The sequence below is a fragment of the Monomorium pharaonis genome, chromosome 11 (assembly GCF_013373865.1).
Source record: "Monomorium pharaonis isolate MP-MQ-018 chromosome 11, ASM1337386v2, whole genome shotgun sequence".
Classification (NCBI taxonomy): domain Eukaryota; kingdom Metazoa; phylum Arthropoda; class Insecta; order Hymenoptera; family Formicidae; genus Monomorium; species Monomorium pharaonis.
The window spans coordinates 6,876,019-6,902,721 of NC_050477.1; the positions used below are offsets into that span (position 1 = coordinate 6,876,019).

Here is a 26,703-nt window from a genome sequence, read left to right on the forward strand (position 1 = left end):
AAAGTATAAATTTGCAAAACATTTAATTGACAAAACTTTAAAAAAACTTTTTAATTTAAACTTTTTATTTTAAATCGATAGGGCATACTTTCGCGCAACGACCTCAAGTTCCAAGGAAAAACTTTGCATTTTCTTCAATTTTACGTTTTCCGTATTTAAGAATGTTCATATGTCTATATTCTATTTTTGTTTGCCGTATACGCACTATTCTTAATAAGGTTTTTTGTAAGGTTTACCCGTTCAAAGTTATTTACTATTATTATTTTAAATACATTAATTCTTTCTACACACTTTTTTTACCATCTTTCTTTTTTGCAATCATCCATATTATTTTCATTAATTTTCATACACAGCATAGATTTAATTAATCACTTCTATTAATATGCATAATATTTTAACATACGTTACTTATATAATTCAATCTATCGAAGTTCAAATCGGATCAAGTTGAAAATTAGTTCTTGCATGGAATGCACTTACGCGAAATTAATTTCGCGATAAGTTTCTTTCGGTGATTAATTTAATGGATGAATATTAATAATATATCGTAAAGAAAGGTGTTAGACGAACGATCAAACAAGATCATCGCGACGAACAGCGATAACGCTACTGGTCGATTGGCCGTCACTGTCGAACACGAAACTGGCATTTCCTGCTATTCGACGTCAAGCTTGACGTTACGCGCGTCAGTAAGACAATAAATTGTTATCCCCATTGATTACTAATGAGGCGTTATTAATCGTCAATCACCCTCACATTTTACTATTTAAAAACCAACATTCATAAGTCTCCTCCCTTCCTCACACACACACACACACACACACACACACACACACACACACACACACACACACACACACACACACACACACACACACACACACACACACACACACACACACACACACACACACACATTTTGCGTGCGATACATTATATTTTTCTGTTTTTCTGTTTTTTGCTGAAATAATAATTGAAAATAATCCGGAAATGTAAAATTGTAATATTTCTATTGTTTAAACATGCGACAAAACATTTTGTTTGGTTTAAAAAAAAATTGAATATCATTAACTTAATTGACTTTTGTCTCAGAAAAAGAAATGTTATTGGAAGCTTTTGAACAAGTGACACAGCAGTATTTCTGTTTTTATTTAACATGTGCGTTCTTTGCTAGAAAGAGAGCCCCGTTGTTAATGGTATATTCACACAAACTTGCATAAGCGCGTAAGCGTATGCATAAAGAATTGGTCTATTTTCTTACGTAGTGCTTGTAGATCAATCAATTTTTTTATGTATATGCTTATGGAAGTTGTGTGAATATACCCTTAAGGCCCCTGCACACACTTTTGCATAACGCATAACATAAATGCATAAGAAATTCTATTGGTTGAATTTCTTATGCACTTTGCTTATGAACCAATCAAATTTGCTTATGTACATACGTTATGTGTTATGCAAAAGTGTGTGCGGAGGCCTTTAGGGCCATCACACACAAAATGACATAGGGAGCTTTCCAGCAAGTAACACAAATCGACACAGCAGTATTTTTGTCTTTGTTTAATATTCAATGAGAGATAAGAACAGATAGCGTTTTCTACTGGGAAAATTAGTGCAACACTGGTGCGCACTGAGTGCAATTTTATTGTTCCACTGTAAAAATCAGTTCACATATTTTCAGTGTTTAATGTTCTACTGACAAAATTGATGCAAAAAATTGCACCGAGTGCAACTTTTGCTCCACCGTCTTTCGAGACAGTGGAAGGTGCCAGTGCAAATTAAATAGATGTTATGTTCGTGCTTTAAGGTATTACATTAAAGTATATGTTATTACATTATTTTAATAAACTTTATAACAATAAAATTGTTTAATTTTTAAACGTGTCTAATGATGTGTTCCACTAAATCACACTAAACCTACACTATTATTGTGCTAGTAGAGTTTTCATCGAAATCTACTACAGCGTTGGTGCTGCACCAGTTTTCCCAGTAGAAAACGCTAAAGGTGGAAGCACATAAAATTACAGGAGTCATAAGGCAGAATGCAGAAGCCATAGCGCATGCGCTATAGTATTACATTGGGTGTTTACGATAATGGCTATCCGAGTAATTTTCTCTAGGACCGAAATATATGATAAGCACAACCATCTACTATCATCATGATTCGTGACAACTCAATGCTGTCCGGTATAGCCAAATCATCACGAGCAAGTTGCGAGTTGCGAGTTCCGTGAGTTTGTAGCAGGTAACCTAAAAAGTACGACATAAATAATTTGATTATTACAATTAAAAATAATCTGTTTTTAATGTATGGTAAGATTATTAACTTCATTAAAATAGTAATTATATAACACAATCATGTATTTTTAAAGTATTGTCTAAAGTAATATTAAAGAGATTATTTTATTTACAAATATTTTATTTATTTATTAATTTGTCTATCAAGTTTCTATTATAACATATATCTAACGCATATCTAACGTATATCTGTTAATTTACAGTATATCTTAATTTACTATGCACTTGTATTACAAATTAAAAAAATTTATTGTAAACATTATTATTAGTTTTACATTAGTGAAATATTCATGCATAATATTTATACATAAAGATATATGATTTTTTCAAATAATGATAACACCATGCAACTTATCATTAACAGTTGTTACAATAAAGAAAAATATTTATACTTAAATTTTTATTTTACTTGTAATCTAAAAAATATTATTAATAATGATTTATTTAGTAATTTTACATAATTTATCTCATTTGTTTCAAAGTGTTAACACCATCCGTTTAATAAAAGATGACTTTTCTAATATATATGTTAGTTAATAATAAATAATAACATTTATTGAGAATCAATGTTTAATTAAAATATTATATTAGGTTTTGAAATAATACCGTTATAATAGAAACTTGATAGACAAAATAAATATTTGTAAATAAAATAATCTCTGATATTACTTTAGACAATACTTTAAAAATACATGATTGTGTTACATATAATTACTATTTTAAAGTTAATAATCTTATCATACATTAAGAACAGATTATTTTTAATTGTAATAATCAAATTATTTATGTCGTACTTTTTAGGTTACCTGCTACAAACTCACGGAACTCGCAACTCGCAACTTGCTCGTGATGATTTGGCTATACCGGACAGCATTGAGTTGTCACGAATCATGATGATAGTAGATGGTTGTGCTTATCATATATTTCGGTCCTAGAGAAAATTACTCGGATAGCCATTATCGTAAACACCCATTTTACCATGGACAGATAAAGGCCGGTATTCATAGTCGGGTCTTATATTTAAGATCATCTTAAGTACTGTCTTAAGATGCCATCAACCAATCACAGAGCCGTATTAGCATCTTAAGACATTGCTTGAGACAATCTTGAAATAAGATTTGACTATGAATACCGGCAAAAGTAATGGTGTAAGGATATCAGGGACGGGATTCATAGACCGATCTTAAGCTCAAGCATTGTCTCAAGTCTAGCTTCGAGCCGACTTGAGACTTACTTAACCAATGAAATAACAGCATTGACGTCTCAAGATCGTGCTTAAGCTGGAACTTGAATAAGATTCGACTATGAATTCCGGCCCAGGTGAACCATTGCGCATAATGCCGTGACGTCAGTTACGTCACGTATTAGTGAGCCAATAAAAAGATGACCCAAAATGCAAGCGCGAAATTGAAACGCTGAATTAATTGCGTAACATAGGCTACGTTCCAAAACTTATTGCAATAACACAGTTATATATTTTATAAAAATGTATATTTACAGATCTTAGTGTTTTTTATGTGGTTTGTAGCTTTGCTTACAAGATTATCGCGCACAAAAACACTCTGAAATATATAGACACTTAACCTCTTTTGCTACATACATCTTATACAATAACACAGCCTTATTTTTTATAAAATTACTTACAGATCTTACAATATGTTTTTAACGTTGTTCGTAATTTTGCTCAATAACGCAGGCTATCGCACAGGACACTCTGATTATCGCACAGAAATACTCAGGCTATCGCATAGGAATGCTCAGGGGCTCTATTCTTGAATTCATTCGCAAGAGAAACGTATTCGCAAATTCTGATCTTACAGAAAAGTTGGAAATTTATTGGCTATCGTATGGCTATTAACCAATAAACTTGCAACTTTTCTGTTAGAGCGAGTACTTGCGTATACGTTTCTCTTGCGAATGGATTCAAGAATCGAGCCCCAGGGACACGATGCATTGGGTGCGGCCATTTTGGATTCATGCATTTTGGGTCAATTGCTAATTGGTTGTTACTTTGGCTACTGCGCATCCATGGGAATGGTTCACCTGGTATCCTTACACCATGGATGAAGATATGTACGCCCGAGTCTCAATCCGATGCGTGGGTGGATAGTGCGTTTTCAAAAATGTAGAAAGAGTACGCGAGAAGCATCAGAAGCATTTATGGTGGCCGTTGCCGATGGTGATGATAAAGAAGCGTGGTATGCGATAGAACGGGTCTGCACTGAGAATTCAGGAGAATTGAATCGAAAATGATTGATCTCGTCAACAAAGTAAATACAACGAAGATGAATGTATTGCTGTGGATAGTTTTAAATGCGTGCGTCACGCATGCTTTTAATCTGGAACCACGAATACCTGTTGTCAAAAGAGGCTTGCAGGGCTCCTATTTCGGTTACTCCGTAGCCGAACATGTAGAGATCGAGAATAATCACTCGTTACCCAAATCGACCAGTTGGTGAGTAATACTCTGACGTTTTTTTAAATTTTTTTATCTCCCTCTTATAGCACATAATGGTATTCATTTTTATTAACAAGAAGATGTATGTGTATGTGATAATAATAAATAATATTTCAAACAGTATTGTAAAATTTATTAAAAGATAAGAATAAAAAATTTCACCTCTTAATTTGTTTTGAAACTGTGTATATGTGTATATGTACATATATGTAGGAATATAGTGAGAATACACTGACTACGTTTACGTCGGTATTTAACAACATTGGAGTTATAAAACTAGCCAACTACAGCCATTCCTCGGAAGAATAGAGTTGTTATGATTAGCCAGCTTTAGAAGTATCAATGTTATTAAACTTGTTTAAGAATGTCGTGTAAATGTAGTCAATGTAAGAGACTCTGTCGCATAAAAGAATATTATTGCTACAATCAATAATAAATTACACAAACTGTAGTCTTACTTAAAATAATATGTTACTACTCTTATTTTTGCATAAGATACAAATTTAGAATCCATCCTTCTTTAGAAATTTAGATGCTTTCTTCTTTTCAACAGGATGCTAGTTGGTGCACCTTTAGATCAAAATCGACAGCCAGGTACAAACAGATCAGGAGCACTTTGGCAATGTCCATTGAGTACATACACAAGGGATTGTACTCAAGTTATTACCGATGGACGACTGAGTATGTTTCACCGCTCTAGTTCTCTTCATTTCATTTCTTATTTGCTAATTGTATTATTGTCATAACTTTTAAAGATATATTTATTATATAATACTATTGGGAAGGCATAATAATTTAATTTACTGTACACTATATATAAATTAAATTATTACGTCCACCATTAAATTCTATTGTTCAATGTTTGAATGTCAAGATTGAATCAGACACATCCTCTATGTTTTGCTTTAAATGTGTTAAACAATCAATCTTTAATTAATCCAATATATTTGCATATCTTTCGATATTTAATTTTCATACTTCATACATATATAATAAGGTACTTTTTTGTTAAATTATGTTTCGGTAAACCAGTGGACGATGGTCTATTATACAGACCATATGAATACGAATCGTACGATTCAAGTAAGTGCATAAACTTTAGCAGTTTTTGCAGAATGAATTGAATGAAGAGTTTGAAGATTTTTACCAGTGGTTTGCTATACAGATTGCATATGAATTAATAAAGCAATTTTATATATTTAAAAAAAGATGAGAAAGCATGTGATGTAAAATAATTAATTTCTATTACCTATTTTATTATACATTAATTCTTTTGCATCAAAGCTTGCTCTTATTTCAAAATAACATAGAATAGATATCGAATATTTCTTAAAGATAATATCAATATTATAACAACAATACATATTCACAATAATTATTCACACTATTTTTATATAACAAATGCATCTTGGCATTTCTGCTTTCACTAACATTGTTTCTTACTATTTTCATTTTCTTTGCGATCAGACAGAATGTTTTATTTTTTCAAGTTTATGTTTATATGCATGATGACCACCACATGATATATAATTATTAACATAAGAGTATTTTACTATTATTTACCTAAAGTTGCAATTAAAAATAATTTGAAAATTGTTACATTTATTTATGTATCTATAGTTTATATATCAATTTTTTCTAATATAATTTATTTTGCTACTGTAAATTAAATCTGATTTATTATATTGATTTACTGATTATTGTTATTGTCTTACACTATATTTCATGATCTTAATATGATGGATATTTTATTTATATAGTACACATATACGTGCGTTAGAAAATAATATAGTTTTACATTATTTTCATTGTTTTTTTATTTCCAAAATTTTATCTGTTTTAAAATTTATTTAATTTAATTTATTAAATAATCTATTTAAGAATTTAACTGTATGCAATGATATCTTTATCTCTTATTATAAATAAGATAACAAATTTTTATAATCCCTAATTGAAATTTATAAAATTCGTATTTTAAGTCGGAATAGATATGGTATATCTTTTTCCATAGTTGTAAAAATTAGAATATTTTTTTCAGATTTAGAATCGGATGACTTAGTTCCACCAGGAAACGATGAAATTAAGGACAATCAATGGTTAGGAGTTACTGTACGTAGTCAAGGAATAGGAGGGAAAGTTATGGTGAGAGTAAAAAAATTGTAGAGAAAAGTAAACCTATTATATTGCAACACATATTACTAATTTACTAATTTACTCAGGTATGCGCGCATCGCCATATTGTTAGAACAGCCGATTCGCAATGGGGTCAAGGTCAATGTTACATATTAACGCAAGATCTAAAATATGATGATTTGAAAAAACCTTGTTCTGGCAAACCTACCAACAAGTAATATATATATATACGAATTGTCACTAAATATTTTATATATGCATTTACAACACTTGTTTAAATTTCAATGAACAATCTTATTTCTTACAAAACTTGATTTTTTTTAGAGCCCACGAGCAGTTTGGTTATTGTCAAGCTGGAACTAATGGTTTATTAACTGTTGAAGATCGTGTAGTGATTGGTACTCCGGGACCACATACTTGGAGAGGAACTCTTTATTTATTTACTATTTCCGATGAATTTTTAACTAGGGACAATACAGTTTATAATGCACCAATGCAAGACTTTTCGCCTGTAAATAAATATAGCTATCTCGGTACGTAGCTATATTAAAAACAAGTTTTTATTTTAATAGTTTCAATCAAAGAATCCTTGTTACAAATGCATCTAAGAACAGATTTGTTTTGCATCTATAAATCAATTGTTTGATGTTGTAGGAATGTCCGTATCCGTTGGAAACTTTTTTGGCAAGGATTTGGTTTATGCAGCCGGTGCACCACGTTCTAATGGTACTGGCCAAGTAGTTTTGTTCACCAGACGTGATTTCAAACCTGACATGGACGTTGCCCTTATTCTAGACGGCGAACAATTTGCCTCGAGTTATGGATACGAAATCACGTCAGCAGATGTAAATGGAGACAAGTAAGACGACATTTAATTGATGTATTTCATATTTTGCTTATATTTTATTTATATGTTTTAACATATTATTTCAGAATAAGTGATTTGATTGTGGCAGCACCATTCTATTTCAACAAAGCAGAAGGTGGAGCTGTTTACATTTATACAGCACTAGATACATGTAGAATCAAAGAACAGTGTTCGCCAATCAAGCTTGTTGGTCATGAGGAATCAAGGTTTGTCATATTTTATTTACGACATGTTTTATGTTTAAATAGATATTAGATAATAGGGACGTGGTAATGACAAATTGACGACAGATTTGGATTTGCACTGACATCTCTGGGAGATTTAAACAAGGATGGGTACGAGGATATTGCAATTGGCGCTCCGTACGAGGGAACAGGAACAGTTTACATTTATCTAGGTTCAAAGAATGGCATAATTAAAACACCATCGCAGGTAACAATTTTTTCACAATACTTTATTCTTTTAAGAGAATTCTGAAGTAAAACAAATTACCGACATTTTTATTTTTTAGAAAATATTTTTGAATAGGCATAATAGAATTTCAAAAACTTTTACATAATTAAAGTATGCACAAAAATGAAGAGGGCAATGATAAATTTCATTTTAACGACAAAAGATTTTTAACATGTTAAAATAACTTTCTTTTGGCAAGCGAGCTGTCAGCTGACGATAATATTTGCTTAAAATTAAAATTCTACGGTTTATATGTATAAAATAAAATAATGGAGACTGATTCTTTAAAAGATCCGTTTCTTTAAAAGAACTAATTCTTTTTCTTCTATAAAATTTTTAATCTTAGGTAATGTTAAATATTGTGTGTGTTCACTATGTCATCACGTATGCGTAATCTGTACCATCACATGTGTAATTACACGTGATGGCATAGTGCGACTTATGCGCGCACGTATCCCAAAATCACTTCGTTGAAGCGAGCACGATGCGTTCGTGCATGCACGATGTGATAATCACGCCGTGTAGGTAACCCCGCACGAATTGTTATCTGGGTATTTTACTTATGCAATCTGTCATTTTGTTATATGTTTAACAGATTATTCATGCTGAAGATATGCCTATATCATTGAAAACGTTTGGTTATTCGTTAAGTGGCGGAATCGACATGGACAAGAATGATTATACGGATCTCTTGATTGGAGCATACGAGAACGATGCAGTCGTTCTTCTTCGTTCTAAGAAAATAATCGATATCTCTACTTATATACGTTATACAAAAAAAGACGGCATATATCAGGATACAATAGAACCTATCGATCCCAACAGAATTGGATGTTTGGCCGATCCAAACTCAAATCATACATGTTTCGCGTTTGAGGCTTGCTGCAAGACGGAATCACTCGTGAAAGAAGATTCTATGCAAAATCTAAGATTAAATTATTACATCGAAGCGGAGACATACACTGGAACTAAGAAATTTTCGAGAGTTTGGTTCGGTAACAATAGCAATGCACGTCCTCATTATATTAATCGAACAGTCATTTTAGATGGCACACAGTTAGTACACTGCCAAAAGGAAATCGTTTACTTAAAGGAAAATACACGCGACATTCAAACTCCGATAAAATTCCGTCTGAATTATTCGCTGATACAAGAAGAACCAGTGATGCCTCGCGAGGGTGCTCCTTTACCCGATATGAAGAATTATCCAATACTCAATCAGCAAGAAGCCGCACGGGTATTCGAGGCTGTCTTTCAGAAAGATTGTGGAAATAACGATATTTGCGAAAGCGATTTACAAGTGACAGCTAAATTAAATTTATCAGCTTCCTCTATAAAGCCTGACTTCTACGAATTGCTTTTGGCAGAAAGGGAAGAGATAGTGGTAGAGGTAAATGTGGCTAACGTCGGCGAATCTGCATACGAGGCTCAATTGTTTCTCGTCCATTCGCAAAGTTTGAACTACATCGCCAGTAAAAGCAACGATTCCATTATCTGCAATCTGTACAACGCCACTATGGTATCGTGTTCTATCGGCAATCCGTTCAAGAAGGATAAAACAGTGGACATACAAGTAAGATTTGACCCAAAGGGTCTCGAGGATAATGAATCACAGTTGGGTTTTACAATTTTCGCAAATTCCACATCAAAGGAAGTCAAAGAGAAACGACCCACAGTGCTGCAAGCTACAGTACTAAAACGTGCCGAACTTTCAATTAAAGGGTAATTGTACATCACAAACTGATTATTCGATTTCGGTGTCACATTTTGTTCGCGACCTTCTTTCACAAATCATTGAACGAAAACTACGTGTGCAGTTTGTTCTCTCCGTTTCAGATATTCACCAATTTATTTACTTAATACATACGTATGTCTTTCGCATCGTTTTTTGCATAGTCATCAAAAACGGTCAACGTAGATAAAAATATTATCATAAATGTATACTCGTACATATCCAATAATTTCTTAAATCTTGCTCGATAAATTAATTCAATTAATTTACTTATATTTTTTATCACATATACACTGTAATATTAAAATTTATGTTTAGAAGCGCAAAAACACAGTGGGCGTTTTACGGTGGTCCTGTAGTCGGAGAATCCGCGATAAAACATCTGAATGAGATAGGACCGAAGGTGTCACACATTTATCAAATATTTAACGAAGGCCCTTGGAAAGTCAGCACTGTGGAAGTGCGTATTTCATGGCCTTACGAAGTCGCGAATGACAAAGCGCATGGCAAGTGGCTGCTTTATATGGAAGAGATGCCAACTATCCAAGGTAACATTAAAAGAATTCAAGTAATCTAAGTTTTCAAAAATTCTTAAAGTTGAATGAATTTAATTTCTATTAAAATAAATCCGTTAAAAAAAATTAACTTTTTATTAAAAAGTAATATTTTTTTTAATAATAAGTTTTTAACATTTTCAATTCTTATAGAGTTTGAAAGTTTATAAATTTTTAAGTTATTCGTTTTAATTGTAAAGATATGTTGAGCTAGGGATTAATATTATAAAGGAGAATGTAGTATAGAATATGTTACAGCATTGCGTCAATAATTACATTAATTTAATTTAAAAAAATTGTATTACAAAGTATAATACAAATTGAGATTTATAATATATTTAACTTACATGATTACTAACTATTACATGATTTAGCTTTAGGAGATGGTGAATGTACATTGCCACCAGGACATGTAGTCAATCCGTTAAAATTGCAAGATAATATCAACATGAATGATATTGATAGTGTTATGCAATCTTCAACCCCGTCAACAATTTTGTACAATCATACTAATCATATAAGAACAACGCGAGACACAGAAAAAGTTGTAAATACGCGAACCATTATTGACAAAGATGGACATCGACATCGTGTCGTTGCGATGGTAAGTTGTCATTTAATTAAATTCGTAATAATTTGAACAGTCGGGAAGAAATTCCTAAAAGACTACAGAATTTATAATAAATCCCTGTGTGTGCGTGCGCGCGCGCGAAATTGTGTAAGGCAAAAAATGAAGATACTTTGATCCGAATATAAAAATAAATTAGAATATCGATTGGATTTTACGTTACAGAATTGTAAAGCTGGCACAGCAAAGTGTTTCGACATTACGTGCTACATATACAATCTACAGAGAAAGCAAGAAGCCATTATAACTGTCAAAGCAAGACTTTGGAATTCTACTCTAGTCGAAGACTACCCGAAAGTGGACATGGTTAAAATAGGTTCCAATGCTAGAATAGTGATACCTTCAAACATTGTAATACAGCAAGAGAACTTGAAAGACGATTACGCAACCGTAAGTATATTTTTCTCTATATACAATATTTTGAGATATTAATAACTGATAAGAAAATTCAAATATTGGATTTTTCTTGGATATAATATGAAAAAATATGTAAAAAATGTTAAAAACATAACGATAAAAATTATTTAACAGTTATTTCACATTGTTACATAGGCCGAGACAATTGCTTATCCAGATCTATTAGATCAACAAGAAGCTGAGCCTGTACCAGTTTGGATATATGTAGTAGCCGCAGTGGCTGGAATGTTGTTATTCATTCTACTTACATTAATACTGAGAAAACTCGGCTTCTTTAAAAGGCGGCGGCCAGATCCGACCCTATCTGGAAATCTTGAGAAGCACAGAGATGATAATCCTGAAAACGAAGCATTATTCAAACATTAAGCATTAAATAATCGACATATAAAACAAAAATGCAACAAATTGTCATGGTTACTTAAAATTAAGTACTTATAGGAAAGAAGAACAAGAAGATGAAAACAATTTATTTCTTATGCCTAGATTCTATACTGCCTGAATTTGAAATGCATACGTTGTATGTATGAGCAGCTAAGTACGCTACAATAAAATAGTTTGTGATATCGTTATACATTTTACGCGCACGACACATTTTTTCTCAAAGAATGTACGATGTATGTATTATATGTGTATTACATAGAGGTCATAAATGCCTTAACATTTATTATCTTTTGTTAGTGGAAGAAACGTACATTTTTTAAATAGTTTTATTCAACAGTTTACAACTGCCCGTAGCAAAGAAACTCTACGAGTTAAAACGATAAAATGATTAAACAATGGCTTTTGATACGCACGTGTATTGTATTTGAAGGATAAGAATAAATAATGAAATTTGTTCCATATTAAATTTATAAAAACATTTCCATAAATTCTGTAATTATACTTATAGTTTAAATATTACTTAAAAAATTCTTTTTTTTAACGTGTTAATATATATATATATATATATATATATATATATATATATATATATATATATGCATATTCTCTTCAGCAATACTTGAATGTGTTAATATAATACAAAATATATTAAATAAAAAAATTTCTAGTAACTGTTAAGACATTTGTAATACCTCTGTACAATACGAGATAGACGTTTTATATCAAAAGTATATGTAGCTATTATCAGTGTATTCATATATTTTATTCGTTTCTTTACATAAATATAAAAAAGAGGTATTATAAAAGGAAGATAATTTAAATTTGTAATAAAAAATCGCGTTCTCTCCACACTAATGTTATGTTGAAATTTAAGGTGTGTGTGTGTGTGTGTGTGTGTGTGTGTGTGTGTGTGTGCGCGCGCGCGCGCGCGCGCGCGTATACTATATATATATATAACAATTTAAATTAAAAATAAATAAAATTATTAAAATTGAAAAACATCAAATATAATGATTTATACAATCGAATATATAATGTTATATTAGTTTGCATTAATATGTATTAACACATTATAATAGAATTATTTTTTATGTACATCATGTTTCAATATTTCTTAACTTTCATGTTAAAAATATTTATTTAGTAAAAGACTACTAATTATATTAAATATTTAATTAATATCTGGTAGAACTTTAAGCTTTGAATCTCTTTAGTGCAAAGAAAGTAAAATATACCAAATTTTAAATACAGTAAGCAATGTTTAATTTGAAATATATTTTCTTTGGAAACTTAAATTAATTCTATATTATCAACTACTGTTCTGCGAAAATTAATCTGTAGTATTTTTATTATATTGATGGTTATTACATAAATGTTTGTTAGAAATTTTATAGCCTATACATGATTATACATATAATCAAGACAAAATTAATATTTTAATTAATATTAACATTTTTGACAAGTTTTATAAATTTTTATTTGTAGTGATCTGAATAATGATAAAAGAAGCAAATCATTCCGTTGCATACGATAAGAATTTCAATATTATATAGTATTTTAAAATATAAAGGAGAAACATTTGTTTACATAAATATATATTATATTTAGTGGATTGTTATATTTACATATTTTCTGCAAAGATTAACAACATTATGATCTCCCTGCCAATGTTTGTTACTGCCCTAAAAAGAAGAATACAAAACAAAGTTTTATACCACACACAAAACTATAAACATAAAAAATTTTTATTATCTAGTAATATTTTATAAATATATAATTTTTTAATGTTACATGCGATAAATTTTAGATTGTAATTGATAGATTCGACATATATATTTGAATTTTATTAATAACAATGAATAAAACTTTATTCTGAAATATTAGTCAAGTGTTAATATTTTTTCAATAAAACCTTTATATTTCAAGATAAATATTACAAAATTTTTTGCGTACATGCATATGTGCATATGTAAAAGAAAATTAGAACATAAAACTCTTCTCGACGAGCTAAGTGATAATGTAATAAGTTTTTTTTATACAAAAATTTTTATTTCATTTTATAAGAATTTTTCTGCTATATTATATTTTGATTTACAAATATATATATATAAATATTTTATGTTAAAAATTTGTATTTATCTTACCTTGAAGATTTATGAAGGCCTATACAGATTAGCATTATGTAAAATAAATTACTGCCAGTGGTGATCAATATTAAAAAATGATCTATCATAATATCTTTTCAGATAACAGCAATCTGTAATCATAAACCTGTGGAAAACAAATAAGGGTATAATCAATTACATTTATAGATGTGTAATCGCACTTCTATCGTACTTTTAATGACTATATTAATAAAAGATGACGTGATGTAAAATTTATATAAACTATATTTTATCTTTTATGTATAAAATTACGTATAAAATTTAACTATACTTAACAGAGAATTGCACATCTGTGCTTAATAATTTATAGCTGCGTAATACCTATATAATAATATCGTTAAAGGAACTGTACTGGCATGCCACAAGGAATGAGCATCAAATATCCAAAAAATAGGAGGAAAGTCTACCAACTCTAGTAGAGACATGAGAATAGTCAATATATTGAACCAAGCAATTAAGTACATATATGGTAACTTGTTGTGGTTAAAATACCACCATAGCATTGTTGTCGCAACAGTTGTTAGTCCTGGAATTGTAAATATTGTTCAACCTTATAATATAATTACCTTCTTATAACGACATGCAATCACGATATACATAAAACTTACCTATAGTTACATTAAGCATCATATTATAACCATAATTAATTCTGCCTGACCATAAATGTGACAAATGTGTACATAAAATGCTCACATATCCACAAGTTATTACAAAAAATGCTTTAGTTCTTAGATTCGTTATCCTAAAAATAATTAACACATTAAATTTAATATTAAAAAATTAAATATTTATACACATTAAGATTTGATTTTCGATTTTATATTCTAAAATTAATGTGCTGTAAATACATTATACACATAGATAATTTATATTTTTTTAATACTTTAGTACATATATATCAATTATATATATAATTTTTTTTTCAGATTGTAGAACAAATTACATTTACTGTGTGTGTGTGCGTTACCTTAAAAGCATACAATATAACAGTGTAAGTACCATACTGAATGCACAAGAATAGTCCATAGCTTCTGTAAATGGCCAGTCCCGCGAGTGAAATACAGTTGACCAAAACCATCCGTTTAAGCATATCTATAGTAAAATTATACTTTTTAAGCACAGGCTACTGCCTGCAGCGAAAACACAAAGACATTGAACAAATATTCTTGACAAAAAGGGACAATATACAGAATGGCTAATTTACTTAGAAAAAAAAGAATATTAAAAACCTTGTACTACTTTTTGTTTATAAATTCATCAATTAGTATCAAGCAAATTATTTTCTCGACAAAAAAGTAAAAAATTGCGATAATCTTTAAGTTTTAAATAATTAAAAATTAAATATTCCAGAAAAATTTAGAAAATAAAATGAGGTGTTAATAAACTTTTTTATTACATTTAAAATGGATTTTATTTGAACAGATTTATAATTTATGAATGAATTGCTAAGATTCACAACAAAAATTTATATAATCAATAATAGTAATTATAATAATGTTGATATGTATAAGGGTAAAAAATTAATTTTAAAAAACTTTAAAATTTGAAGAAAAAGTTTATAATTAAAAAATGTTTCTGCTAAATTTTAATATATCTGTAAATTTAAAAATATATGTAAGTACTGAACTTACAATACTAAAATATGTCCAAGCATGAAACATGGGATTTGCTCGATCTACTCTTCTCTTAAATTTCTGATACATTATCCAATGCATATAAAAATTTAATATAGAGAATAGAACTGAAGCAGGCTCCTGACATCCAAACAAACGAATAAACGGCCACTACAGAAATTATATTGTTATTTATAAAATAGTCTGTCATATCAACAAGTGGAAACATTATACATAAATATTAGTAATAATAATATCAACAGATAGACATCAAGAGGCTTTATAAAAATAATATAAAAAATGTTAATAAAAGTTACATTTACTTTTATAAAAATAATGTATATGCAAGTGCGTATTTTTATCAACTATATAAACATATGTGTATGTGTATGTATTTTATGCAAATGCACTATAGAGTAGTATTTTTCTGAAATATAGACATTAAATTCTATATATTTTTAAATTACATCTATTTATATATGAAAAGAGATTACTGTTATATTATACTTACTTTTCCATGAAACTGTGGTATCTTCAAACCGTGAGATACAAAGTAATCAACAGTTCTCCATGTGCAAATATAACTGCAATCTTCCTTACAAGACCAGTGTAGCAAGATTAACGATAAAGAAGGTTGTTCCTTAAAATCTGTTTCTACAATGTACATTATTAAATTTGTAAAAAACTAAATTAAATCAAATCTTAAAAAAATGTTTTTTAAGAATAAAAAATATTAAATGTAATATAAATGTATATATATATATATATATATATATATATATATATATGTATATATATATATATAAAATACAGTATAGAACAGTATATTCTGATTATTATAATTATATTTCAGATACTTAATATTTGAAAGAGACTGAAATAAAAAAGAAAACAAGTGAGAATAAGAATTATTTTAAATATGAATATATTATTTAAAAGAGTATTGAAAAAACAAAATTTTTTCTCATTCCCTTATTATTTACACATGTAAACATACAACATTTGAATATAATTTCTTTTTACAATTAAATAAATATTATTCATTATTTTATTACACATTATTCTTTATTAATATAGACCAATACAACAACATGTACTATATACTAAGTAAATTAAGGCTGCTTTCCTTTTAGGGAACACAATCGACACAAGCATCGTTCCATCTTTTTTTGTGTTCAATGAGTAATAAAGATAGAATAATACTTGTGTCGATTGTGTTCTCTAAAAGAAAAGCAGCCTAAAAGTAAAATCACATTACAAAAGGAGATGAAGAAATAAAAGATATCAAATGGGAAAAATTATAATTTCAATCATTACCATTTTTGCAGTTGCTACTGCGACACAGTGCGAGACATTGATTGTATATTTGTGACTTGTCACCTATCGAACCAACTGTATTTCTAACAAGGCAAACTTGAAAAATAATAAAAAAAATCCATACAGATTTTAACATGTCGATTAACGTTGAACCGGTCGAACCACTAAAAACATATATTATGCATGGTATAAAGCATGATGGAAGAACATAAGGGCTTAAACACAATGCCTGGCAACAGGCAGTAGGAAGCAGAAATAATGAAAGAGAGAAAGGGAGAAAGGATCTTCTTAGGTTTGTTCTTAGTAGCTGTACTGCTGTACTAGTGCAATAAGTTAGAATGAGAAAAAATATATTTGTCTTATTCTAACTTATTGCACTAGTGCAGCAATACAGCAACAAAGAACAGGTGTATAAAGAACCTCTTTGTTTCTTTATTTTCTATTCCTAATACCTGGGCTGCATTCGAAAACATCACCTGAGTGCTCTCGGGTATCATTGGCTGCGTTCAGCAGAAAAAGCAGCTTTGTAACTGTTGTAAAATTCTTCAACACGATTGGTTCTTGCTTTTAGTTCCTGTTAGATCTAAACGTATAAACCAGTCGTGTTGAAGAATTTTACAACAGTTGCAAAGCTGCTTTTTCTGCTGAACGCAGCCATTCTATCCTTGTTGTTCGTTCTATGTGAAACAAAGATAGAATGATACCAGAGAGCACTCGAGTGACATTTCCGAACGCAGCCCTGGCATTGCGTATTGGCTTTAAAAGTGCCTTTTTACTCTGACACTTGACGTTCATTTTCAAAAGACATAACTTGACTAAAAATGATGAATGGGTACCTTTATTTTTAGACACGTGATGTCATTTGACGCTGAAAATAAGCGTCAAGCGTCAACTTGAAAAAGCATCTTAAGGGTGACTTCACATGCGGCGTAACTGCGTCAACCAATTACAACGTCTTTAATATGCATTAAACGTTCCTAAAATCGCTTAACACACGTTAAAGACAATGTGATTGGTCGAATCAAGTTACGATTATGTGCAAATTACGCCACACGAAAAATCACCCTAAGGGTTGGGTTCGGAGAGAATGCTTCTGGCGCAGTAGCGGCATAGAACTTGTAATAATGAAAGGGCCCTGGTGCATCGTGACGCGCCTGACATGATATCATTAGAATATCCTGTACTCATACTGTGAACATACGTATCATATATACAGGGAGTCCCAGAGCATACTGGTCACTGTTCATAAAAAGGTAGATGGGATCGAGATGAACATAAAAGTTCAATATTATTGTGGGTTTGGTTAATAATCGAGATATAAATTTTTTAAATTGTGCGAATGAGAGCGCGCCTTGCGCGTTGAAGGAAGGGCTCGAGCCATAGCACGGCCTACTGTTTCAAGCATTGGCTGCCGGCGGCGGCGGGGGAAAGAAGGAAAAGCGTAACGTCGTCGCCGTTCCCACGTCTCGCCGCACCGCGCCTAAGCTCGCGTCAATGGCTGCTACGCATACTTGCGATTACATGATAAGATTATAAATTATTAATAAAAATAGGACAAATTTAAATCGTAATAAACTTTTGTAAATAAGAAAGTCGAAAGAGAGAAAGCGATGGAAACGTATGGAACCTGCAAATAATATAATATTTGCCGCATCAAATTCTCTTATCGTTTTTTATGGAATATTAAATTAACGAAGATTTATCACGATTGATTCTTTATACATTCTCCTTTCGTAACCATCTTATTAGAATATTACGAAATGCACGAAATACTATCCCTAATATGCACTCTTTGTAAAATAACACGATAGAAAAATATTCACGTTTGATCTAACGACTTCAGGATAAATTATTCGATGCAACTTCTATGGTAATTATAAGTAATTAGAGATTAATGTTATGTCAAGTATCGTTAGTATGGTTAACTAGAAATGATTTTCTCTTGTATATTATAGAGAACTTCAAATTTCTTCTATCGTTAATACATTATAAGTCACTGAAAATCTGTCGTAATTAATAATGCAATTAAAGGTAGAAGAAACTCTGAATTCTTTTATTCATTATTGAATTTTTTATTTACTCTTGATTTGTATGTAAAATTGAACTTTGTACTTTTATACTTTGTAATTTAACTTTTTTCAAACCTAACTTTTTTCAAACCCAACTTTTTTCAAACCTAACTTTTTTCAAACCTAACTTTTTTCAAACCTAACTTTTTTCAAACCTAACTTTTTTCAAACCTAACTTTTTTCAAACCTAACTTTTTTCAAACCTAACTTTTTTCAAACCTAACTTTTTCTAAACCTAACTTTTTCCAAACCTAACTTTTTCCAAACCTAACTTTTCCAAACCTAACTTTTTCCAAAACTAACTTTTTTCAAACCTAACTTTTTTCAAACAACTTTTTTTAAACCTAACTTTTTTTAGACCCAACATTTTTCAGACCCAACTTTTTTGAGAGTTAACCTTTTTTAATATTCGACTGTTTTTTTTGAGACCTTGTTTTTGAGATTTAACTTTTTTTTTAACATTCGACTTTGATTTTTGGAGATTTAACCTCCCTTCTTTGAACATGGGTTTCGACTCTGGGTATTTTTGATTTGGCTGTTGCGGTTTGATTGGCAGTTCTAACCGTGTTAGGGTTTAAGGGTTTTTGCAAAATTTTTTTTTGAGTTAGCATTTTTTACGTATTCCTGGGACCCCCACAAAAACTCCCCCAGCGTTCTTTTGTCAATTATTTAGCTCTAGCGCCCGGAACAATTCGTTATATGAAACTAGAAATTTTTGAACGCTCGTATCTCGATTGGAACGATATGTATAGTTGTTTTGACACTTGGTCCTCGTAGATCTCGTCGAGAGGAGCAACTTTGGTCCTCAGGTCCAAACTCGTATCTCTTACCGTTTGGCCGGCGCAAGCGTTTGAATTTTCGAGAATTTGAGAAACTAATAATTTTTGAACTTTTGCATTTTTTTCTTATAGCACTCGACGAGAGGAGCAATTTTTGTCCTTTCGCCCAAACTTGTATCTCTTACCGTTTAGCCTGAACAATTCGTTAAAAATTTTTTTATTCGTCCACCGGACTTTGGCATTTTTTTCTTATAGAACTCGACGAGAGGAGCAATTTTGGTCCTCTCGGCCAACCTCGTATCTCTTACCGCTTGGCCTGTACAATTCGTTAAAGTTTTTTTTTGTCCACCAGCCCTTGACATTTTATCCTTATAGAACTCGACGAGAGGAGCAACTTTGGTTCTCTTGACCAACTCTCTATCTCTTACTTTATGGTTGGAAAAAATAATTTTTTTTACTTTCACCGGGATTTGACATTGCGCCCTTATAGAACTCGACGAGGGGAGCAACTTTGGTCCTCTTGACCAACCCTCTAACTCTTACTTTTTGGTAGTAAAAAATATTTTTTTTTACTTTCACGGGGATTTGACATTGCGGCCTTATAGAACTCGACGAGAGGAGCAACCTTGGTCCTCTTGACCAACCCTCTATCTCTTACTTTTTGGTCGTAAAAAATAATTTTTTTTACTTTTACCGGGATTTGACATTGCGTCCTTATAGAAATCGACGAGAGGAGCAACTTTGGTCCTCTTGACCAACCCTCTATCTCTTAATTTTGGGTTGAAAGAAATAATTTTTTTTACTTTCACCGGGATTTGACATTGCGCCCCTATAGAACTTGACGAAAGGAGCAACTTTGGTCCTCTTGAACAACCCTCTATCTCTTACTTTTTGGTTGGAAAAAATAATTTTTTTACTTTCACCGGGATTTGACATTGGGGCCTTATAGAACTCGACGAGATGAGCAACTTTGGTCCTCTTGACCAACCCTCTAACTCTTACTTTTTGGTCGTAAAAAATAATTTTTTTTACTTTCACCGGAATTTGACATTGCGCCCTTATAGAACTCGACGAGAGGAGCAACTTTGGTCCTCTTGACCAACCCTCTATCTCTTACTTTTTGGTTGGAAAAAATAATTTTTTTACTTTCACCGGGATTTGACATTGGACCCTTATAGAACTCGACGAGAGGAGCAACTTTGGTCCTCTTGACCAACCCTCTATCTCTTACTTTTTGGTCGTAAAAAATAATTTTTTTTACTTTCACCGGAATTTCACACTGCGTCCTTATAGAACTCGACAAGAAAAGCAACTTTGGTCCTCCTGACCAACCCTCTATTTTTTACTTTTTGGTCGAAAAAATAGATTTTTTTACTTTTACCGGGATTTGACACTGCGTCCTTATAGAACTCGACGAGAGGAGCAACTTTGGTCTTCTTGACCAACCCTCTATCTCTTACTTTTTGGTCAAAAAAATAATTTTTTTTACTTTTACCGGGATTTGACATTGTGTCTTTATAGAACTCGACGAGAGGAGCAACTTTGGTCCTCTTGACCAACCCTCTAACTCTTACTTTTTGGTCGTAAAAAATAATTTTTTTTACTTTCACGGGGATTTGACATTGCGGCCTTATAGAACTCGACGAGAGGAGCAACTTTGGTCCTCTTGACCAACCCTCTATCTCTTACTTTTTGGTCGTAAAAAATAATTTTTTTTACTTTCACCGGAATTTGACATTGCGTCCTTATAGAACTCGACGAGAGGAGCAACTTTGGTCCTCTTGACCAACCCTCTAACTCTTACTTTTTGGTCGTAAAAAATAATTTTTTTTACTTTCGCGGGGATTTGACATTGCGGCCTTATAGAACTCGACGAGAGGAGCAACTTTGGTCCTCTTGACCAACCCTGTATCTCTTACTTTTTGGTCGTAAAAAATAATTTTTTTTACTTTCACCAGGATTTGACATTGCGCCCTTATAGAACTCGACGAGAGGAGCAACTTTGGTCCTCTTGACCAACACTCTATCTCTTACTTTTTGGTTGAAAAAAATAATTTTTTTTACTTTCACCGGGATTTGACATTGCGCCCTTATAGAACTCGACGAGAGGAGCAACTTTGGTCCTCTTGACCAACCCTCTATCTCTTACTTTTTGGTTGGAAAAAATAATTTTTTTACTTTCACCAGGGTTTGACATTGCGTCCTTATAGAACTCGACGAGAGGAGCAACTTTGGTCCTCTTGACCAACCCTCTATCTCTTACTTTTTGGATGAAAAAAATATTCTTTTTACTTTCACCCGGGGTTTGACATGGGTCCTTATAGAACTCGACGAGAGGAGCAACTTTGGTCCTCTTGACCAACCCTCTATCTCTTACTTTTTGGTTGAAAAAAATATTTTTTTTACTTTCACCGGGATTTGACATTGCGCCCTTATAGAACTCGACGAGGGGAGCAACTTTGGTCCTCTTGACCAACCCTCTATCTCTTACTTTTTGGTTTAAAAAAATAATTTTTTTTTTCACCGGGATTTGACATTGGGTCCTTATAGAACTCGACGAGAGGAGCAACTTTGGTCCTCTTGACCAACCCTCTATCTCTTACTTTTTGGTTGAAAAAAATATTTTTTTTATTTTCACCGGGATTTGACATTGCGCCCTTATAGAACTCGACGAGGGGAGCAACTTTGGTCCTCTTGACCAACCCTCTATCTCTTACTTTTTGGTTTAAAAAAATAATTTTTTTTTTTTCACCGGGATTTGACATTGGGGCCTTATAGAACTCGACAAGATGAGCAACTTTGGTCCTCTTGACCAACCCTCTATCTCTTACTTTTTGGTTTAAAAAAATAATTTTTTTTTCTTTCACCGGGATTTGACATTGGAGCCTTATAGAACTCGACGAGAGGAGCAACTTTGGTCCTCTTGACCAACCCTCTATCTCTTACTTCTTGGTCGAAAAAATAATTCTTTTTACTTTTACCGGGATTTGACATTGCGGCCTTATAGAACTCGACGAGAGGAGCAACTTTGGTCCTCTTGAACAACCCTCTATCTCTTACTTTTTGGTTTAAAAAAATAATTTTTTTTTTCACCGGGATTTGACATTGGGTCCTTATAGAACTCGACGAGAGGAGCAACTTTGGTCCTCTTGACCAACCCTCTATCTCTTACTTTTTGGTTGAAAAAAATATTTTTTTTATTTTCACCGGGATTTGACATTGCGCCCTTATAGAACTCGACGAGGGGAGCAACTTTGGTCCTCTTGACCAACCCTCTATCTCTTACTTTTTGGTTTAAAAAAATAATTTTTTTTTTTTCACCGGGATTTGACATTGGGGCCTTATAGAACTCGACAAGATGAGCAACTTTGGTCCTCTTGACCAACCCTCTATCTCTTACTTTTTGGTTTAAAAAAATAATTTTTTTTTCTTTCACCGGGATTTGACATTGGAGCCTTATAGAACTCGACGAGAGGAGCAACTTTGGTCCTCTTGACCAACCCTCTATCTCTTACTTCTTGGTCGAAAAAATAATTCTTTTTACTTTTACCGGGATTTGACATTGCGGCCTTATAGAACTCGACGAGAGGAGCAACTTTGGTCCTCTTGAACAACCCTCTATCTCTTACTTTTTGGTTGGAAAAAATAATTTTTTCACTTTCACCAGGGTTTGACATTGCGTCCTTATAGAACTTGACAAGAGGAGCAACTATGGTCCTGTTGACCAACCCTCTATCTCTTACTTTTTGGATGAAAAAAATATTCTTTTTACTTTCACCGGGGTTTGACATTGGGTCCTTATAGAACTCGACGAGAGGAGCAACTTTGGTCCTCTTGACCAACCCTCTATCTCTTACTTTTTGGTTAAAAAAAATATTTTTTTTACTTTCACCGGGATTTGACATTGGGCCCTTATAGAACTCGACGAGAGGAGCAACTTTGGTCCTCTTGACCAACCCTCTATCTCTTACTTTTTGGTCGTAAAAAATAATTTTTTTTACTTTCACCGGAATTTCACACTGCGTCCTTATAGAACTCGACAAGAAAAGCAACTTTGGTCCTCCTGACCAACCCTCTATTTTTTACTTTTTGGTCGAAAAAATAGATTTTTTTACTTTTACCGGGATTTGACACTGCGTCCTTATAGAACTCGACGAGAGGAGCAACTTTGGTCTTCTTGACCAACCTTCTATCTCTTACTTTTTGGTCAAAAAAATAATTTTTTTTACTTTTACCGGGATTTGACATTGTGCCTTTATAGAACTCGACGAGAGGAGCAACTTTGGTCCTCTTGACCAACCCTCTAACTCTTACTTTTTGGTCGTAAAAAATAATTTTTTTTACTTTCACGGGGATTTGACATTGCGGCCTTATAGAACTCGACGAGAGGAGCAACTTTGGTCCTCTTAACCAACCCTCTATCTCTTACTTTTTGGTCGTAAAAAATAATTTTTTTTACTTTCACCGGAATTTGACATTGCGTCCTTATAGAACTCGACGAGAGGAGCAACTTTGGTCCTCTTGACCAACCCTCTAACTCTTACTTTTTGGTCGTAAAAAATAATTTTTTTTCCTTTCACGGGGATTTGACATTGCGGCCTTATAGAACTCGACGAGAGGAGCAACTTTGGTCCTCTTGACCAACCCTCTATCTCTTACTTTTTGGTTGGAAAAAATAATTTTTTTACTTTCACCAGGGTTTGACATTGCGTCCTTATAGAACTGGACGAGAGGAGCAACTTTGGTCCTCTTGACCAACCCTCTATCTCTTACTTTTTGGTTGGAAAAAATAATTTTTTTACTTTCACCAGGGTTTGACATTGCGTCCTTATAGAACTCGACAAGAGGAGCAACTTTGGTCCTCTTGACCAACCCTCTATCTCTTACTTTTTGGATGAAAAAAATATTCTTTTTACTTTCACCGGAATTTGACATTGCGCCCTTATAGAACTCGACGAGAGGAGCAACTTTGGTCCTCTTGACCAACCCTCTATCTCTTACTTTTTGGTTGAAAAAAATATTTTTTTTACTTTCACCGGGATTTGACATTGCACCCTTATAGAACTCGACGAGGGGAGCAACTTTGGTCCTCTTGACCAACCCTCTAACTCTTACTTTTTGGTCGTAAAAAATAATTTTTTTTACTTTGACAAGGATTTGACATTGCGGCCTTATAGAACTCGACGAGAAGAGCAACTTTGGTCCTCTTGACCAACCCTGTATCTCTTACTTTTTGGTCGTAAAAAATAATTTTTTTTACTTTTACCGGGATTTGACATTGCGCCCTTATAGAACTCGACGAGAGGAGCAACTTTGGTCCTCTTGACCAACCCTCTATCTCTTACTTTTTGGTTGAAAAAAATATTTTTTTTACTTTCACCGGGATTTGACATTGCGCCCTTATAGAACTCGACGAGGGGAGCAACTTTGGTCCTCTTGACCAACCCTCTATCTCTTACTTTTTGGTTTAAAAAAATAATTTTTTTTTTTCACCGGGATTTGACATTGGGGCCTTATAGAACTCGACGAGATGAGCAACTTTGGTCCTCTTGACCAACCCTCTATCTCTTACTTTTTGGTTGAAAATAATATTTTTTTTACTTTCACCGGGATTTGACATTGCGCCCTTATAGAACTCGACGAGGGGAGCAACTTTGGTCCTCTTGACCAACCTTCTATCTCTTACTTTTTGATTGAAAAAAAAATTTTTTTTACTTACACCGGGATTTGACATTGCGTCCTTATAGAACTCGACGAGAGGAGCAACTTTGGTCCTCATGACCAACCCTCTAACTCTTACTTTTTGGTCGTAAAAAATAATTTTTTTTATTTTCACGGGGATTTGACATTGCGGCCTTATAGAACTCGACGAGAGGAGCAACTTTGGTCCTCTTGACCAACCTTCTATCTCTTACTTTTTGGTCGAAAAAATAATTTTTTTTACTTTTACCGGGATTTGACATTGCGTCCTTATAGAACTCGACGAGAGGAGCAACTTTGGTCCTCTTGACCAACCCTCTAACTCTTACTTTTTGGTCGTAAAAAATAATTTTTTTTACTTTCCCCGGAATTTGACAATGCGTCCTTATAGAACTCGACGAGAGGAGCAACTTTGGTCCTCTTGACCAACCCTCTAACTCTTACTTTTTGGTCGTAAAAAATAATTTTTTTTACTTTCACGGGGATTTGACATTGCGGCCTTATAGAACTCGACGAGAGGAGCAACTTTGGTCCTCTTGACCAACCCTGTATCTCTTACTTTTTGGTCGTAAAAAATATTTTTTTTTACTTTCATCGGAATTTCACACTGCGTCCTTATAGAACTCGACGAGAGAAGCAACTTTGGTCCTCTTGACCAACTTTCTATCTCTTACTTTTTGGTCGAAAAAAAATTTTTTTTCTTTTACCGGGATTTGACACTGCGTCCTTATAGAACTCGACGAGAGAAGCAACTTTGGTCCTCTTGACCAACCCTCTATCTCTTACTTTTTGGTCGTAAAAAATAATTTTTTTTACTTTCACCGCGATTTTTGAGACCTAACTTTTTGGAGACCCAACTGTTTTGAGACCCAACTTTATTGAGACGTAACTTTTTTCAGACCCAACTTTTTACAGACCTAACTTTTTTCAGACTTAACTTTCTTGAGACCAAACTTCATTGAGACCCAACTTTTTTCCAAACCTAACTTTTTTTCAAACCTAACTTTTTTGCAAACCTAACTTTCTGCAAACCTAACTTTCTGCAAACCTAACTTTCTGCAAACCTAACTTTCTGCAAACCTAACTTTCTGCAAACCTAACTTTCTGCAAACCTAACTTTCTGCAAACCTAACTTTCTGCA

General features: G+C 32.4%; 2 protein-coding genes across 7 annotated transcripts; one reads left to right on the plus strand and one right to left on the minus strand.

Moving 5' to 3' along the window:
• The first annotated feature begins 4,321 nt into the window (after positions 1-4,321).
• On the plus strand, positions 4,322-12,380 carry LOC105838955 (integrin alpha-PS1). 2 transcript variants are annotated; one of them, XM_012684911.2, is made up of 14 exons: positions 4,322-4,750; positions 5,307-5,434; positions 5,786-5,836; positions 6,792-6,895; positions 6,973-7,100; positions 7,211-7,419; positions 7,541-7,745; positions 7,820-7,960; positions 8,045-8,186; positions 8,803-9,929; positions 10,258-10,487; positions 10,868-11,097; positions 11,287-11,511; positions 11,674-12,380. In XM_012684911.2, exons 1-14 carry the CDS (start codon positions 4,545-4,547, stop codon positions 11,902-11,904), a joined length of 3,357 nt encoding a protein of 1,118 aa, XP_012540365.1. In that variant the 5' UTR covers positions 4,322-4,544; the 3' UTR covers positions 11,905-12,380. The 2 variants fall into 2 exon arrangements, with proteins under 2 accessions (XP_012540365.1, XP_012540366.1); XM_012684912.2 differs by lacking the exon at positions 5,786-5,836 and having other exon boundaries at positions 4,323-4,750.
• LOC105838956 (post-GPI attachment to proteins factor 3) lies at positions 11,488-17,282 on the minus strand. 5 transcript variants are annotated; one of them, XR_004964995.1, is made up of 9 exons: positions 17,015-17,282; positions 16,209-16,351; positions 15,716-15,868; positions 15,052-15,176; positions 14,693-14,826; positions 14,361-14,610; positions 14,064-14,190; positions 13,545-13,601; positions 11,488-11,875 (listed from the first exon to the last, which is right to left on the minus strand). XR_004964995.1 is itself a non-coding variant. In XM_036293645.1 (8 exons), the coding sequence occupies exons 1-7, from the start codon at positions 17,148-17,150 to the stop codon at positions 14,112-14,114; spliced, it is 975 nt and encodes a 324-aa protein (XP_036149538.1). In that variant the 5' UTR covers positions 17,151-17,281; the 3' UTR covers positions 11,488-11,875; positions 14,064-14,111. The 5 variants fall into 5 exon arrangements, 2 of the variants coding, with proteins under 2 accessions (XP_036149538.1, XP_012540367.1); XR_001139264.3 differs by having other exon boundaries at positions 14,406-14,610; positions 17,015-17,279; XR_003625565.2 differs by lacking the exon at positions 15,716-15,868 and having other exon boundaries at positions 14,406-14,610; positions 17,015-17,280.
• Between the last annotated feature and the right edge of the window lie 9,421 nt (positions 17,283-26,703).

Bases quoted from the DNA above. Each gene is read 5' to 3' on its own strand.
- LOC105838955 (XM_012684911.2), top strand. From the start codon at position 4,545: ATGATTGATCTCGTCAACAAAGTAAATACAACGAAGATGAATGTATTG. The intron at 8,187-8,802 runs GTAACAATTTTT...TATGTTTAACAG, and splicing joins TAATTAAAACACCATCGCAG to ATTATTCATGCTGAAGATAT. The intron at 11,512-11,673 runs GTAAGTATATTT...ATTGTTACATAG, and splicing joins TGAAAGACGATTACGCAACC to GCCGAGACAATTGCTTATCC.
- LOC105838956 (XM_036293645.1), bottom strand. From the start codon at position 17,150: ATGTTAAAATCTGTATGGATTTTTTTTATTATTTTTCAAGTTTGCCTT. The intron at 14,827-15,051 runs GTAACGCACACA...AATTATTTTTAG, and splicing joins TTATATTGTATGCTTTTAAG to GATAACGAATCTAAGAACTA. The intron at 14,611-14,692 runs GTAAGTTTTATG...TTACAATTCCAG, and splicing joins GATGCTTAATGTAACTATAG to GACTAACAACTGTTGCGACA.